The sequence below is a fragment of the Lepidochelys kempii genome, chromosome 7 (genome assembly GCF_965140265.1).
Source record: "Lepidochelys kempii isolate rLepKem1 chromosome 7, rLepKem1.hap2, whole genome shotgun sequence".
Classification (NCBI taxonomy): domain Eukaryota; kingdom Metazoa; phylum Chordata; order Testudines; family Cheloniidae; genus Lepidochelys; species Lepidochelys kempii.
In genome coordinates, this window is record NC_133262.1 from 27,235,893 (window position 1) to 27,254,462 (window position 18,570).

An 18,570-nucleotide genomic window follows, 5' to 3' on the forward strand; every position below is an offset into this window, starting at 1 on the left:
GCTCTAGTTGTGAGGGAGAAAAAACTCCAACAAAAATATCTCCAATGAGCTGTAGAGGAAAATACAGAAAGTTGCTGACAAAGTAACAAAAATGGTGCCAGCTGTCAAGTGGGCTCCTCAGAGAGTCTCCAAAGTCTAGATTTCAAAGAGTATTTCTGAGTCACCTGCTGGGTTAGGCTGTCATTTGTGTCACCAGCAATATGGGAGCCAAATATCAGTGATGGATTACAGGTTTTATTGAATTTTTTTACTGGTTTAACAATCAAAAAGATTATCTCTGTTTAATATTTATGGTGAATGTTTCATGTTTAAAGAGGAAAGGCTCTTTTCAAGTTAAGTAATGTAAATCTTTGAGTTGGAGACTTTTGCTTTACAACAGTATCATCATCCTCAATTGCCATCCACGACAAGCGAATATTAGTTTTGATAGTGTTAGCACACAGAGAGCCTTACACGCTTCTTCATGCATAAAACATCATGAACTCCCTTGTTATACTGAAGCCACATTGAGTCAATAGAAACCTTAGTAATCATTCTACCCATCTTTCATCCACTGTGGAACTGGTTTGGTTTATTTACAGTGTAGCTCCAGAGGCTCAATACAGCCTTGTAGAGGAAGTGTATCTTCACTCTGCTTTTACAAGGAAAGGTGGGGAAAGAAGACATTAAGCACTTGAAAAGGAAATGGGGGGAGAGCAAGAGAAAAGAAAATCTAAACTATTTTCTTGCTCTAGCCAAAGAGGAAATAGGGCTCAAAGGCAGAATGACATGAAATTCACTATTTTGATTCACAGAATCATGCACTGATTTTTTTCACACTCTAAGTTTTTCTTTTTTAAGCGATTTTGGCAACAGAAAAAGAGGGTGTTCTTTGCTAAAAAAAAAATGGACCCACATTTTGCTTGGAAATAGGTAATTTTTGCTCACAAAATGCACTTTGGTAAAAGTTTCCGTGAAAATGAACCCATTTTCAAGAGTGGAATGAGACTAAAAAAAAAATCTATTTCAAGCAGTTTTGCATCTTTAATGATATTTTATGAATTGCTGCTTTGAGGGGCATCTTAATAAGACACAGTTTTAATAAGTTAGTAATTTTACTTCATTCTTTGAAGTTTCAATATGGTGTGTGTGTTGCTATGGAACTGTGGCAGACATCTGAACTACTACATTGGGTCTGTTAATGGTTGAATTTCAAGACTTTCAAGTGATATGCTAGAATTTAAATCTGAATTTCTTACTTTCAGGCATACATAATTCTTTAATCATGTTGTTCACCACTACTAAATGTCTATGTACAATCCTAATTTATGGACATAATTTCTAAATGGAAATGTACTCATTGCTGAAGAAAATTTGCACATTGTAGAGATGGTGGCTACTTGGAATCACCATAAATGTCACAGGGTGCTTTACAAAATATAAAATAAGGTTCATGTCCTGTCCCAAACAGCTTAATGTGCACAAAAATTTGCCTCTATTACATCCATGAACATTCCACTCAGGAAAATGGGCACATGTGTAACAAGGCAGAATTTGGCCCTTTTTCTTTTGCAGCACCCTTAGATATGAGGCCTCTATGTTTTGCAAAGTAATGATTAAGGGCTAGTTCCTTGGGAATGGCAAACATGCAGTGTGCACCAGTCAAGGGCTCACCTGATTCTGCTGTTGGTCACTGCTTATCATTGCCTTGTGATAACTTACTGAAGTCACAAGGGGCCGAACCATAGCTCATGATCATTGTGGGCTTTTTTTTTTTTAAGTGATTCAATACTACTAGAAGGCTTCAGCTTTCCTTTCCCAAAATACGTGGACCACAAAGTCACTACTGAGCTCATTAGAAATCAAATATGAAAGAGAAGTGTGTTCAGTCCAGCTAAGCTAATTGAACCTTTAAGTTATTTACTTTCTCCTGTTTAAGTAAAACATCTCCTGCTAAAGGGAAATCAATATTATTATTAAACAATTTGTATTTACATGCCGGCACATACCTACAAACAAATCCAGGTGGTTAAGGAAACTACATGTTCAATGCAGCATACTTTGTATGGGAGTGAAAATGGGCCAGACATCAGTATGAACAGAGGACAGGGCCAGAATAGACCACACGGGCCCAGGATTCACAGGAATCCCTGGTCCCATACCCCATGAATTCCTGGTCAACTGCACATAAATAAAAACAAGGAGTACTTGTGGCACTTTAGAGACTAACACATTTATTTGGGCATAAACTTTCGTGGGCTAAAACCCACTTCATCAGATGCATGAAGTGGAAAATACAGTAGGCAGAATATATATACACAGTACATGAAAAGATGGGAGTTGCCTTACCAAGTGGGGGGTCAATTCACTGACCCCCCACTTGGTAAGGCAACTCCCATCTTTTCATGTACTGTGTATATATATTCTGCCTACTGTATTTTTCACTTCATGCATCTGATGAAGTGGGTTTTAACCCACGAAATCTTATGCCCAAATAAATTTGTTAGTCTCTAAGGTGCCACAAGTACTCCTCGTTGTTTTTACAGACTAACACAGCTACCACTCTGAAACCTGCACATAAATACTTTCTCTCCTCATTCTTTTTAGGCTTCTGATGGCTTTTTACAGCCATGCTGCCATTTGCTGGTGGACAGTACCAGTGCTATATGACCCTTCTCCACCAATGAGGTCCATAAATCATATAGGAGAGGTAATACAACACCAAACAGCTTTAAAAAAATCCCTGTCTTCTACATAGCTCTCTTAGGAGAAGGAACATACAAATATAGAGCAGCTGTGCTGCTGCTCCCAGAGCCCCCTCTCCCTCTGACCTTTAGGAGGGTGTATGGAGGCTACAAAGTGTTTAAGGAACCTAGCTGAATGATGAATATGGGTCTCTGAAGACACTTATGGAACAGGACAATATTTGCAGAACATGTGTGAATTTACAGATAGCTGTATCCCTCCTGTGGTCCACCTTCTGGAGTGGAAGATATTTTTCTGTGTCATTCTGGGGGCACCTGAGCATATAACTAGCTTTGGAATCAATTAGACTCATTTAAATAAAATTCTGTATACCTACTGCCCATAAGTAAAGTGAATTCTCTTCTTGTGCAACACAGGAATATTGCTGTTTCATGCATTGCTTTTCAGATCACACTAGCTTTTTAGGGGCATTTTACAAGCAACTGTTACCTTCTAGAACTTTTTAAAAGTGGATATCATTATGTTATTCTGTGCTAATGATAACAGATGCTATACAGCAGAGTATGTGGTAGCAATGAACACATGGGTTATATGGGGTTTGAATTCCATTAATATTTGAAATGTCTGCACAGATTTGTATTTAATCTCATGTTCCTGGACATTTAGTTTGATTTAAGAAAAAACTAATTTCCAGATACCTGTTTTTCATTTTGTCTCCATCTATAATCATTGTAGGAAATGTTTGACACTAGTGCTCAGTGCTACAATGATGACAGGGGTGTATACACCCAGGGGTGTTGGAACTAGGGGTGCTGCCACATCCCCTGGCTTGAAGTGGTTTTCACTACGTACAGGGTTTATAGTGCAATGGCTTTCAGCATCCCCACTATAAAAATGGTTCCAATGCTACTGCATATACCTAGACCCAAGTTTTGACTGTGTGGATGTATACCTCCCAACACACATGCATCCACATAAGTCACCATTCTCCTAGCAATCAGTACTGATACCATTTTTGTTCTGGGTCATGTATACAAGCTCTGCTGGATGGATTAGCTATGCTATCACAGGGAATAATATAATGTGTAAAGAGTATTAGGGCACCTTAAAAAGTGGCCTGAATTTCAGAGGTGCTGAGCACCAGTAGCTCTCATTTGCTTCACTGAGAGTTTTGATTCTTCAGCACCTCTGAAAAATCAGGCTATTTTTTCCAGACACTTAAATATGGATTTACATTGCTAACTTCAAGCACCCAGGGCATAAGATTTTTAGTTATTACTTTGGGATTTCATGTCATATCTGTCAGGTTTTGATCTTTCCTATTTTTGTTTTAAGTAAAATAAAATAAAATAATAAAAAAAACCCACACTCATACATCAGGGTACAGTAAATGGAAAATGTTGTACAATCTACACTCAAATAGCTGTTACTCACAACATAACTGACAGTTGCATATATCCAACTTTAATGGTCTGGAACAAACTATACCCATTCAACTGAACTGTAGATATCCGTTGTTCTGGTTTCCAAATCACATCATGTGTTTTCCAGGCTGCTGGCTATCTTTCCAACCCACATTTCTCTCACTTATCCATTTTTAAATGAATGAAATGTCTATACTGCAAGCATAAATTAGGTTGTTTAGGATTTTTAAATAAAATATGAAATAGAGAACGGAATATTTTTATAATACTTGTGCCAACAACATCATTTTGGAGTGTTTGAACTTTTAAACTAGATGAAAAAAACCTGTGGTTCTTTGACACAAAAAGACAGTTCTGAGGCCTGATCCTGCAGCATGAACCAGACAGGTGAACTCCTGCTACAGCAGGGCTCTGCATGGGTATAAGCATTCACCCATTCAGACCAGATTGCAGGATTAGGTCCTTAAATGAATGAGACAGATATCACTGATAAATGTTACCCACCCATTTCAACAGGTGGGGGAATCGCATGGGGCCGGCAGTGAAAGAGGATAGCCCCAGCAATGAGGGAGGGAGACACTCAATGAGGGACAACAGGTGGCCCCTCCACCCCTTGGAGTCTTTGGCACCCATTAGCCAGTTGGGGGAAAGGCCAGCATCCCCCAGCTTCAGCGATTTAACCTGGAGCAGGAGCTAGGTGGAGCCTCTTTTGTCTCTGTTCCAGCAGGCGATGTCTATACAGGGCAACAATGGATAAATATAGGAAGACTTGCCCATAGGAGAGATTTCTTCTGAACTATCGGGTGTCACTTTTGAAATGCAGGAGGCAGGATAATTCCCTCTAACCTCTTCCATGCTGCAGAAAGACATTTTCTTTGTAATGAGGAAAATAACCACCGAAGGCAGTTGAGGAATTTTATAGACAAATGATAAAAGTACAATTGAGTGACCTTGTGTTTACTGATGATGTTGTCCTGCTCAGTTCAACACAATGCTTAATGGAAGAAAAGACCCAGTTTTTGGCAGACACAAGAAAACAAGTTGGTTTGTTCATCAACCATGGGAAGACAAAATATATGGCTACCAATGTTTCAAAAGCAATCATCTGAGTTGACAGGGAAACATTAGAAGAAAATAAATCCTACTTTTCTGGGGAGCAAGATGTGCTACGATGGTGGCACCATGCCAGATGTCAAACATTGAATATCAAAAAGGGCAAACAACTTTCAGAAATTTGAAAAGAATTGGAAAAGTAGCATGAATGGCACTGATACAAAAATATAATTTTTTAACAATGACATCATGTCTGTCCTCTATGGAGCAGAGTCATGCAAATCCACAACAACAATTGATAAGAAGTTAAACTCATTCCAAAGCAATGCCTATTGAAGATTTTCAAAGTCCACTGGAAAGAGTTTATGACAATATCAGAAATTGTAAATGGAGCACACCAGCTTCAAGCTTCAAACGTGGCAAGAAGACATATTTAGGACACAATTTAAGGAAGCCACCAACATGACTTCCACATCAAGTGATAACACAGACACCAGCTGGAGAGAGAAAAAGAGGGCCACCTAGAGAAACATTACATAGAACAATAGAGAAAGAAGCTAAATCCATCAGCATGACATTCAGAAGCCTGACCAGACCAAAATTGCTGGATGACCTATGTCCCTGAGGGTGTTGAAGAAAGAATTAAAGAAAGATCACATGCATGAGATTAACAAGAATATTGTATATCATATTGTATCCAGACAAACCTATAGTTTCTTTTAGTTTACAAAATAATTTGCCCTGCACAACTGTGAAGTTTAAGGATGAACTTGTTTTCCTTAGTTAAAGGCTACTAACTGTTTATAAAACTCACAGCCTTTATTATGCAGAAATGATGAAAACCCAGATGCATAGGTCACATTTGCATTAAATCAATCAGACTGCACTAATTCAGTGCAATGATTTATTATTAACTGAAATAAATCTCTTCATAACTCTAAGGATTGTTCATAACAATGGCTGACTTTAAAAGTTCACTGGAACATTTTCTAGTTTTAATCAATGTTCTTAATCCAAATATTTTATTTGTCAAAAGAATTCAATATAATCATACCAGTTTCAATTATTTTGGTAATTTATTTCATAATACCTATCAGCAAGTATGTCTCTAACAATATAGACAACAAAAAAGTTTTCCCCAGGAGTAGAGAGTTAAAGAAACCCCTACGACAATGCAGTTCCTGTTTCTCTGTTATGCTTTTGTTGGGTGCCTCAGTCTGGATGTGTCACACATGCCAGCTGGGCACATCTTGGGGGAAAACTCTGTCCCGCTGGTCTCTGACACATACCCCTGCTCCCCACCCCCAACCTCGAGCCCAGGGATTCAGAGGGAGAAACAGCTTGATGCTGGGTCCTGGGTCTGTACAGAGTTTCCTGCATGATGTCTCATTTCTTCACGACGTACTGGGAACTGCAGCTGCCAGGAACCCTCCAGCTTCCTCTTCCTCTCCCCCACAGCAGTGTCCTGTATTTGTGAGCTGGAGAGTTGGACTCTGCTGGATCCAGCAGCCCCTAGTGGTGGCCAACAGCTCTGCAGCACCAATTCTGCCTGGAAAAATGAAATTCTGCGCAGAACATTAATTCTGCGCAAATTATGCAGGGGGAAGCTTGTCCCCCATGCAACAAAATGTGAAACCTTTTCACAATTGCAGATCCTCTAGTTCTCTAGTGTCCCAGCACCCACATCCCTCTTCCTTAGGAACATGGTTGTATACATCCAACCCATTTAAACTCCTAACCATGTACCCTTTGACTTTTGTGGGATATGTGAGTACACATTATTCCTGCAAATAAGTGAACAGGCAATCAATATTTCAGACACAACAGATACATTTACTTCATCTTTAAAGAGAAACACATTAGGGCTTTGTTACTGAAAAGTTATTGAGCAATGTGCTTAGTTTTTAAGCATGTAAGGAACCTACACCTAGAGTCCGTGTTGTATGTGGGGAGTCAGTCCACATGTTCTAAACTACAGAATTAAAAGGTGTTTGTTCAATTAATATTATTGCTGAGGTATTTCCATTTAAATGTCTTTCACATCTCTGTACTGTAATATAAGACCAGATGTAGGACACCTTGTATGCTGCAAGTTGGTAACCTTGACAATGCACAAGAGGTGTTTAGACACATGCTAATAAGAAAAATTTCCCAGTCACAAAAAGAAATAGTGCATTAAGAAAGCAATTTCCTTCTTAAGTTCACAAAATGCCCTTTGAAATAGATTGTCATGGTCAGACATTTTATTTAGATATTAAGTATACAATGTTTCAAGCAGTTTCTCTTTGACCCACAGGGCTTATTTAATTCACTGGCTTTCGAAGCTAAGCAAATGGAAGGAGAATCACAGTTAACAAACATAGATTTGTATGGCTTTGACAGTTCAATAGGCAGCCTCAGATATATTATCTGAACAAGTGACAAAGAGATGTCTTGGCAGGACTCAGATGCCTCTTGGCAGGATGTGACCAAGGACACAAACGTGAATTGAGAAAAGAATACAAAAATATAATGAAAATCAAATACTATCTTTAAGGTAATATGTTGTAAATAAGCAGCTACTATGATACTGAATCCCACGGACAAATAAAAAAGTTCCAAAATGTTTTATGTTGAAATCTTTCATCTGTTTTTAAAAATACAGGTTGGAAACTGTCCAAGGGATTGTGAGGCTAATAACTGACAAGTAGTCACCTGTCTGCTAATTTATATATGTGCTGCCTTCTTATTTCATATTACTATTTTCTTTTCAAAACATGGCAACTTACTTCATTTCCTGCACTAGCCATTCAAAATATAATGTTATCAAAGGGTAAAGATAAAATTAGCTACACATTAACTTTAAGTTCCACCTGCATGACAAAGGTTATCATCTCTGTTGCATTTGGAAAGAAGAGGAAGTTATCTCACTTTACAATTGGAGGAAACTTGGCTAATACTCAGTAGAGGAATGTACAGTATGTACAGTAAATACAAAGCCTTGGCATAAACAGACTTTGCAGTTTAGATTGGATAATTTGATCCATTTTATAAGGAGAGAAGAAGAAAAATTTTCTGTATGGAATCAGCTACAAGTTTCATTTTTGGCTGCCTTAATAATGATCTTGGAAATATTATATTTTTATTGGTCAGTGTCGGTAAACATCGATTTCACTGCATACACACACACACAAACCAACAAAAAAAATATTTCCATTGACATAATCAAAATTTACAGCGAGGCTAAGAAAGAAAAATGGTGCTTGAGAACTTACTAGTTTGAATTAGGGATATTTACTTTGTATATTTTCATATGAGATGTTGACAACTTGTGTTTTAACAATTATTAAGCTTTAACTTTTTGAATCTCAAAGTCTACAGTAATTTAATATTTACTGTCTGGCTCTCCCATAGTCATTCCCACAACTCTAAAAATTTAAATGGATAAAAATGTTCAAAATCCTTAAAAATAAACTAACATTATCCATTAAAGTTTTTTAAAAATTAAATAAATTCAGTTAAGCCTACTTAAGAACCTTCTTATTATCCTGCAGTTGCTCTACCTACAATACATCCCCTGACATCTATGAGGGTTCTGCATGAGCAATGACTGTAAAATCAGGCAGATTTGATTCTGGAAACCATTGTGCCAGAGGACAGCATTCCTACATCTTCTTTAGGGTCTGAAACACAGATCTTTCCTACTGGAGAGAGTTTTTGGTCAGTGGGCCTTTATTTATGGCTCCCTAGATAAAATCCTGTGATTTACTGATATACAGATAAGAAAACAGCCATTATATTTTCATCTTTAGCAATTTTTAAAGATATCACTGAGATACAGATATCATCCTGTACCTACAGTTTGTAAAAATAAACATTTAATGAAATTATAAAAAAAAAAAATCAACTAATCCAAAAACCCTAACAACTACAAAGGATAATGTAACCTTAAAAGTCATTAGTTCCATTTTACAAACAGAATTGCTACTTGGATTAGAAAATACATTTTTCACCCATAACTCGGTATTAGTATTGCTCTAATTTATATATTATTAATTCAGTTTGCAATAGGGTGACCAGACAGCGAGTGTGAAAAATCAGGACAGGGGGTGTGGGGTAATAAGACCCTATATAAGAAAAAGACTCAAAAATCGGGACTGTCCCTATAAAATTGGGACATCTGGTCACCATAGATTGCAAGTTAAAAAATAAACAAACAAAAGAACTATGAACGCCCATAACAAACCCATTAGCAAGCCATTGAACCCCCTTTTTAAAGGACCTCAGGTCAGATTCTCATTCACACTAAGGCCACTTTACACTGTTCTGACGGCCAGGTCAGTGTCAAGGGGGTCTAATGTAAATGAAATCTTACCCCTTGATCTCCACAATGAATTCCTGTTGCAGTGTGCAAAATGCTGAGCTCATCCTGCAAAGTCAATGCTCATTCAAGTCAATGTAAGTTAAAGGTGATTAGCCCATTTTTTTTTATCGTTTCCACCACCACCAGTGAGAAATGTAGGTATGACACATCTGCTGCTCAGCTTGAACACAGGTCAAAACCATTCATTTGTCTGTTAGATATTACCCACACGCTAGAGTATACTTGGCATGGCTGCTGAAAAAGCAACTACATAAAACATACAATGTAACATCAACTATAAGGAATAGTTGCTTTTGCCCATGGGCCTTTAAGATGAATATGGTAAAATGAATAACAACCAAAACTACTTCTGAAGGGGTGATTGTATTTTACCGCCCAATCCACTCCTGGAATCCGTGGGGAGATCCTGATATATGAACAGGGAAGAAATTGGGCCTTGGTGTTTTGCTTGTTTTATGTGGCAAGCTGATTTGTTTAGAAGTAAACTAACTCCATCTGAAAAGGCAAATTATTATTTATTCTATGGAAAATTGAATTGCATATTTATTTACACATTTGAAGCAAGATTAAGTACAGCAGTTTAGTAAGCCTCTGCCAAACAACAAATGCAGAAGTGTTTTAGCAAATTATGTTAGATCTCAAAATTGAGTGGTTTTAAAATACCATTATATTTTTAATGCTATAAATTGTACTACTCATGTTGAGTACAATCTGAATCTAAGTTGTGTTATTTATCTGGTCACCGCTGAATAAGCACATTCTATGGACAAATCTGAAATTTGCTATTAAAAAGCTGCACAAAGAGCTGTGTGATCTCCAAATTAACTAGAATTCCAATTTCATTTACCTGTTTCTATGTGTAAAAAGCAGCAAAAAACACTATCCCTTAAAAACAGCAACAACAACAACTTGCCTTGGTTGGCTCCCTGGTGATTTGCAAGTTGGATAACTATGTATTTCTTCCCTTATGACATGGAACATATTGGTGTACATCAGGGGCTTAGGAAGGGTTTAGTTTATTCACATTTTAGGTGGCCATGTATACAATATAGCTGTTATTCAATGCAGTAACTCCTATGAATGTAAACAGTAATTGTTCGTGCAGTATATGAACACTTGTGCTTAAGTCCTACTGAAGTCACATACATACTTAACTGCTTTCCTGAACTGGGATGGGTACAGGCACGTTTACATGGTTTCCTGGTGAAAAATAGCAGGGCTGTCGATTAATCGCTGTTAACTCATACGATTAACTCAAAAAAATTAATCTCGATTAATCACAATTTTAATCGCACTCTTAAACAATAGAATACCAATTGAAATTGAACAACTATTTTTGGATGTTTTTGTATATTTTCAAATATATTGATTTAAATTACCACACAGAATACAAAGTGTACAGAGCTCACTTTATGCTATTATTTTTATTACAAATATTTGCATTGTAAAAATGATAAAAAAATAGTATTTTTCAATTCACCTCATTCAAGTACCATAATGCAATCTCTTTATTGTGAAAGTGCAACTTACAAATGTAGATTTTTTTGTTACATAACTGCACTCAAAAACAAAACAATGTAAAACTTTAGAGCCTACAAGTCCACTCAGTCCTACTTCTTATTCAGCCAATTGCTAAGACAAACAGGTTTGTTTACATTTAGGGGAGATAATGCTGCTGGCTTCTTATTTACATTGTCACTTGAAAGTGAGAACAGGCGTTAACATGGCACTTTTGTAGCTGGCACTGCAAGGTATTTACATGTCAGATGTGCTAAAAATCCATATGCCCCTTCATGCTTTGGCTACCATTCCAGAGGACATGCTTCCATGCTGATGATGCTCATTAAAAAAATAATGTTTAATTATATTTTGACTGAACTCCTTGGGGGGAGAATAGTATGTCCCCTGTTCTGTTTTACCTGCATTCTGCCATGTATTTAATATTATAGCAGTCTCGGGTGATGACCCAGCACATGTTGTTCATTTTAAGAACATTTTAAGAACACTTTAAGAAATCCATGCAGATTTGACAAAATGCAAAGAAGGTACCAATGTGAGATTTCCAAAGATAGCTACAACACTCAACCGAAGGTTTAAGAATCTGAAGTGCCTTCCATAATCTGAGAGGGACGAGGTGTGGAACATGCTTTCAGAAGTCTTAAAAGAGCAACACTCTGATGCAGAAACTATAGAACTGAAAAAGAAAATCAACCTTCTGCTGGTGGCATCTGACTCAGATGATGAAAGTGAACACGTATTGGTCTGCACTGCTTTGGATTATCAAGCAGAACCCATCATCAGCATGGATGCATGTCATCTGTAATGGTGGTTGAAGATGAAGGGACATATGAATCTTTAGTGCATCTGGCCCGTATATATCTTACAACACCGGCTACAACAGTGCCATGCAAACATCTGTTCTCATTTTCAGGTGACATTGTAAACAAGAAGCAGGCAGCATTATCTCCTGCAGACTTGTTTGTCTGAGAGAGTGGCTGAACAAGAAGTAGGACTGAGTGGACTTCTAGGGTCTAAAGTTTTACACTGTTTTATTTTTGAATGCAGGGGTTTTTTTGTACATAATTCTATATTTGTAAGTTCAACTTTCATGATAAAGATATTGCATTATTGTACTTGAATGAGGTGAATTGAAAAATACTATTTCTTTTATCATTTTTAGAGTGCAAATATTTGTAATCAAAAATATACCATATATAAAGTGAGCACTGTACACTTTGTATTCTGTGCTGTAATTGAAATCAATATATTTGAAAATGTAGAAAGCATCCAAAATATTTAAATAAATGGTATTCTATTATTGTTTAACAACATGATTAATCACAATTAATTTTTTTAATCGCGTGATTAATCACGATTAATTTTTTTAATCGCTTGACAGCCCGAAAAATAGCTTTTTTTCTATTTACATTTCTCTTTATTTTGTACCTTAACACTATGCACAAGAAATCCAAATAGAGTTGAGAATATTTCCTCAGGATTTTGTCACCGTGCAGTTAGTCTCTTAAACCCAAATGTTGCAATTGAAACTGATGGGAGTTCTGCCTTTCAAGTTAATAGGAGCAGGCCCAGGCCCTTGACTTGTAGCCATGTCCAGTGTGTCATAACTGTACCTGAACAAAGTAGGAAAAGGGCCTATTTTTCAAATTAGCATGTATGTGATGTCTGCCTAATTTGCGCGCACAATTTACCACAATTGCATGTGCAAATCTGGTAGCTATGCGTTCAGATGGTTCCATTTGTCTACTCACTAACAGTAACTGCATGCATGCAATTTTGAAAATACAAGGCATAAATCTACTACCCAGGTAATAATCAGAGAAGGTATTTGCTATGCATACTAGAATAGGAGATCTCTCCCTGTTCATAAGTCCCTGAATTTATACCAAAATGAATGGTATATCTCTAAGTGAACCTAACAAAATTAGCAGAATTTTAATACAAAATGCCTACAACTGTGGAAAAAATAATTAGATTAGAAAGGAACATTTTATCAGCAGGGATATACTGCAAAGGTTTGATACTGGCATGTTTATCAAATTCTAGCACTGTAAATGTTATCTTCCTCTCTAAGTTATAATAATAAACACTTTGCACTTCTAAGAGACCTTTCATTCAAGTAGTTCAAAGTGCTTTATAAACATTAATTAAGCCTCACAATCCCCGTGTGAGGTAGGCAAAGAACATAGCAGAAGCTAGAAAATAATATTGTAGTCAACTGAAATTGAGGTAGAATTGAGGTGGACTGAATTACCTGCATTAGACTTTGGTTAAGTGATTGGGGTAACACCCTATATTTGTGACTAGGGCTGTGAATTACTTAGTAAGCCCTAAATTTAATGTCTAATCTAAAAGACATCACCTCCAAACAGCATAGTGTCCCTTAAAAACCACATTGAGGGCTTTGTGCACTGTGCAGTATTGACTCAGAGGGAAGAGTGTTGCTTACCATTGATAAATCATTATCTCTTTTAAGCAACTATTTCCAATACTGCAGCTGCTTCTTATTGAGTGGAATATTTAACAGTCTGTCATTTGAGTTTAAAACACAATGCTGTGTGCGTGTACGTGTGTGTGTACAAGAAAGAAACAGCTTACTGGAAAATATGAAAATGTTTTATGTAGAAAACCAACATATTCAGTTTTGTGCTCTTGTTGACAATCTCAAATGCCCCAAAAATATGGGCTGACTTGTTTTTGATTTCTGTTACAATAACAGATTAATTTAATAATCAGTGGGATATTGAATGACAAAAAATTATTGGTTGAGGCAGCCAAACCCTGACCCTAATGACATTCTTATGTTAATTCTTGTTTTCTTTTAGGCTCCTACTTTCTTAATAAAACCTATATTTTAAAAACATTTTAAACACTGCAAATTGTCCTGAAGAACTATTTCTTTCTTTATAGCAAGTTTACACATACAAGATTATATTATATACATATGCACACATTTAGCGCCTGATCCAAAGCCCACTGAAGTCAGTAGGCATCTTTCTGTTGACTTAAATGGGCTTTCAAACGAGGCCATAGAGTTATTTATGAGTGAACAATGTATATATTTGATGTAGTCCCTTATAATATTTGTGATTTGTTCACCAGCACTTTGATTTTAATTCACATACCTAATATTCAAATTTATTTTAAAGCTTTATGCAAAGTAATTATAGCCTTTAAATTGGACCCTATCACTCAAGGTCCTGAAGTCCCTTGTGAGTCAATAAGAGTTGACAGCAAGCTATATCATGCAGGATTAGTCATTTGATTCTTGCTTTGTGTATGCTCTATTCACAATCAATATTTGTGCTGAATGATTGTTTTTGTAAGTCAAATAATATTGCTTCATTTCACTAACTGGTTGACCAAAACTTTTACAAAACCGGAGAAAGGCTTGAATGAGTCACTTGTGGTACAAACTTTCTTGCAGTGGAAGAGTACAATATTTCCAGATTGAATACTTGCGTAAATATCTATGACATTTTCACTTTCCCAAAATGTTCTTGAAAGCAAAAATTATTCATATGAATGCATGTGAAAATTAAACAAAGGAGTTGGGAATACCACGGGAGTAAATTTGTGATGTATATTCAGCTGAATATTTGCGAATACCTTTCTCCAGTAGCCACCCTGCTCTATTTGTATAAATGTGTAAAATAAATATACTCATTTATGGCCTGATCCATCTCACATTAGAATCAATGGAAAGACTCCCACTGACTCTATGGGAGCTGGATTGAAACCCTTAGCATCCGATCACGTGAAGCACTGAGCACCCTCAAGTCCCACTGAAGGCAGTGGAAGTTGAGGGCACGCAGCAGCCTGTAATATTGGACCCTTACTTGCAGCAAATGAGACACCACTCTTAAATTAAGAATATTGAGCAATATGCTTCCTTGTAAAAATATTTACTGTACTGAAGCCATGAAATTGAAAAATGGGTCATTAGATGTAGGTCCACAGAAGGCTCTGGGTCAAATTCCTTAGCTATTCTGTGGGAAAGCTGCTTGGGTTATAGCAAAACATTTGGTAACCAGTGCAGAGTACAATCTTAGATGCACTTTGTAGATTGTTAATGACAGTCAGTGGGTAAACTGCATAACGAAGAGTGTTCCCATGAAAATCTAACAGTTCTTCGGGATTATTTCTCTATGGTTTGCCATTGCTTGTGGAGAAAAATAATGGGTGGCTTGAGAACAGTTGGTAACTAACGTAGATTTGGTTGTGGTGGTTTTTTGTTTTGTTTTGTTTTTTGTTCCACTGTGGAACATAAAATGTTTTTCTATGAAAATCATCTTAGCACATTATTTTTAAAATACTATAATTTTCACTAAACTCAGTTTCCAACTCATTGCTTTCCAAGTTTGGCAGAATGATGTTATTTTTTGAAAGTTATTTCCTTTGCCCTGAAATTACCTACACAGCCTGAAAATCTGGTCCCGTTAAATCAATCTCTTTTTAATGGAATCAAGCCTTTTTGCAATGTTAAACAAAATGTATGTGATAAAGTAATTTGCTGTGCATATTCTCACTAATCCTCTGAGCAATGATGATAAAGCCATACTGTTTTATTTCTACATTGTTGACATCAAGCATAATATAGTAATATAACAATAAGTGGTGTTTGCTATGTGGGAACATAATGGCTTGATTTTCTTGAGTTTGTACTTTTCATGCAGTAGGACCTATTGTTACAATGAAAGTGTTCTGCAGGATTAGTTTATAAAATAAGACTACTTCTGTCACCAAAAGCCTTATAAAAAGAGTTGCTCTGACATGACTGCAATAGTTTCTTTATAACTAAATGATAACCAGAAATGAACTAGAAGTGAATACTCATTTTCAGCACGTCTTAAGTCTTCAAAAAGCTATGGGGTGATCAAAATGCACTCCTCAGCCCCAAGTTCTACAATATGGTTTGTAGCAGTTCTCATCCTTAATACAAAGGTGTAGCCCACAGGCTACTGGTTCCAGCATGAGATGATATGTCTTGATCCAAGTGGTCTGTGCTCAGATCCATATAGAATATTAAGTTCTGAGACTTGCAATTTCCAACTTTGTAGTAAAGTTGAGTGATGTTGCAATCTTTTGTATTTCATAAAAATTAAAAAGATCTCTTAGGCTTCTGACATGTTATTAATTTGTCCCTAAATATGTTAAAGGGTGGATGCCTCTGGCATACCGTCTGGCTGACCCCCCCACAATAAGTGTGTGAACCAAACACTTGACATTTCACTTGCTAGCTCCAACATAACATTGGCCACATTGCTGTGCTTCACTCTTTACAGTAAGAAAAATACATTTTTCAGATTCAGAAGTTTGTTCACTGTAACTAAACTGCCTTCACAAATGATCACTTTATAAATTATACCTCAGGGATTCACTCACTTATTTTTTTAAGATGTTCAGGTTATTACAAAGCATGTGTGTTGAAATGGGTTGAAATGAAAGTTTAGAGTGAAATCCTGCAAAACACCCATTGACTTCAGTTGGGCCAGGATTTCACCCTTAGTTACTAACTGCATATTGGTTTAGGATGGAGGAAGAAGGCTATAACAATTTCTGTCTGAACCAAATAAATCAAAAGTGGTAGGAATTTTGATTGTACTAGTTCTTCTTGGTATTTCTGTGATAGAAAGGATACTACTGCAAATATTAATGTGTTTTGTGACAATGATCTCTCAGCATACGGAAAGTTAAATTAAACAACAGAAACCATCACTAAGTATACAAAATTAATATAATCATGTGCATAAACTATACTTCTGTTCAGTCACTGAGTGACATTCTAATGATAATATACTGTTAAGTGACATTTCTTATTATCGATTTAGAGAGACACTAATGCAATGAGCAAGCATATTACTTTTGGGGGGGAAAGTTGGGACGAATTAATTTTCTTTGAAGTTCTTCTTTTAACCCTGGGAAGGACTCGTCTACTATCGTAATAGTACAAGCAACCAAGGGATGTCTAATGTGTGCCAGACTTGTCCATTGTCAGCTCAGCTTCCCAGCGCGAAAGCTTGGGAAAAGATCTTTACTCCTCTCCCATGCTTTTCAGCTTAACAACTCCAATATGGGGAGAGTGTTGGAGAGTCAAACAGAACAAACAGATACCACTGCACCAAAAGCCAGTGGAATTCCTACGTTGTTTTGCTTATAGGACAACTAACTGCCTTGACCTTTCATTTGTATGTAAATCAGTAAAAAATTCTCCCTTTTTTAGGATATTGCACAAGTCTGGTCTCCAGTCGTTGACCTAAAACTTATACCACTGCAAAGAACTTCTTCATTCACTAGAAGCCTGGACCTACCCAGCATTTTCTGGTACAGTAAAATATCCCTTGCTTTAATTTCAGAACATTAACCCTTTATATGACCCGTACACTACTGATAGAAATGGCATCCAGTCATTGATGGATAAGACACACTGTAAAAGCTAGAACTGCATATCCTTCAACATAAACTTAAAAATCTCAGTTTATCTGGTTTGTCACAATCTGTTGTATAAAAAATTGAAAGGGCTTACTTGAAACAGTCATCACAAGCAATGTTTCCCGTGGTCTCCTTTATCGTGCGTTCAGAAACAAATGCTGGATATTCAGTATCACAAGGCTCTAGGGTTTGTTTCAATCTCTGTGCTATAGGCATATAAAAATATCTTAATGTTACTTGGGAAGAACAGGCACACAAAAACTCTCAACAATGTGAGCTACTGTACCAAACAGCTTACAGTGAATGGAAATGTTACTCAGCTTCTGCCACCCTGTGATATTTCCTAGGCAGTGCAAAATGCTTTTTTTTAATTAACAAAAAACTCTTTTAGCTGGGGGATGTAATTCTGTAAGACATAAACCTTATCATAGTTATTTGCGATTTACCCTTAGCCAAGCTAGTTTTCATTTATGGACAAGATCTTGTTTTCACACTATGGATAGACTCAAGCGAAACTAGCTGCTGCTTTTATGTTTCAAGTGTACATATCTACTTTCTAATTCTCCTTAATAATTGTATTTAAATGCATTTGCTGGAGTACCCCTAATTAAGGTACTGTACATTCAATTGAAGTCAGCATATCATTTCTGTGGAGGGTGACCCTCGAGACTTTGCATTGTCTCAGAACTCACAAAGAAAGGACATAGGGGACAAAAAAAAAGGAAAAAAGAAAAAAGATCTCACCAAGAAGTGATGCTCAGGTTTTGGGTGTCTTTTATCTCTGGCTTTTCCCTCCCTAACATAATAATACTTAATTTTCCATAGCACTTTTCATCCATAGATGCCTCAAAGTGCTTTACATGGGAGGGTAAGTATCACTATTCCCATTTTACTCTTGGGAAAACTGAGGCACACAGCAGTGACATGACTTGTTCCTAGTCAAACCACAGGACAATGACAGAGCTGAGAATGACATGCAGGTCTCCTTACCCCCACTCTAGTGACTTATTCACTGGATCATATTTTACTGCTTATATGTGCAAACAACCTCTAGACGTATCTTCAACTAATTGCTTTCTGGGGAAACTGGCTATC

At 36.7% G+C, this 18,570-nt stretch overlaps 1 protein-coding gene across 6 annotated transcripts in view; it reads right to left on the minus strand.

Moving 5' to 3' along the window:
• Nucleotides 1–18,570, minus strand: part of CACNA2D3 (calcium voltage-gated channel auxiliary subunit alpha2delta 3) — a 735,544-nt gene that overhangs the window by 9,531 nt on the left and 707,443 nt on the right. For all 6 annotated transcript variants that reach the window (XM_073351526.1, XM_073351529.1, XM_073351527.1 and 3 more), the window contains one exon: nucleotides 17,570–17,681. In XM_073351526.1, the coding sequence (XP_073207627.1) occupies nucleotides 17,570–17,681 (112 nt within the window). The remainder of the gene's footprint in view (nucleotides 1–17,569; nucleotides 17,682–18,570) is intronic.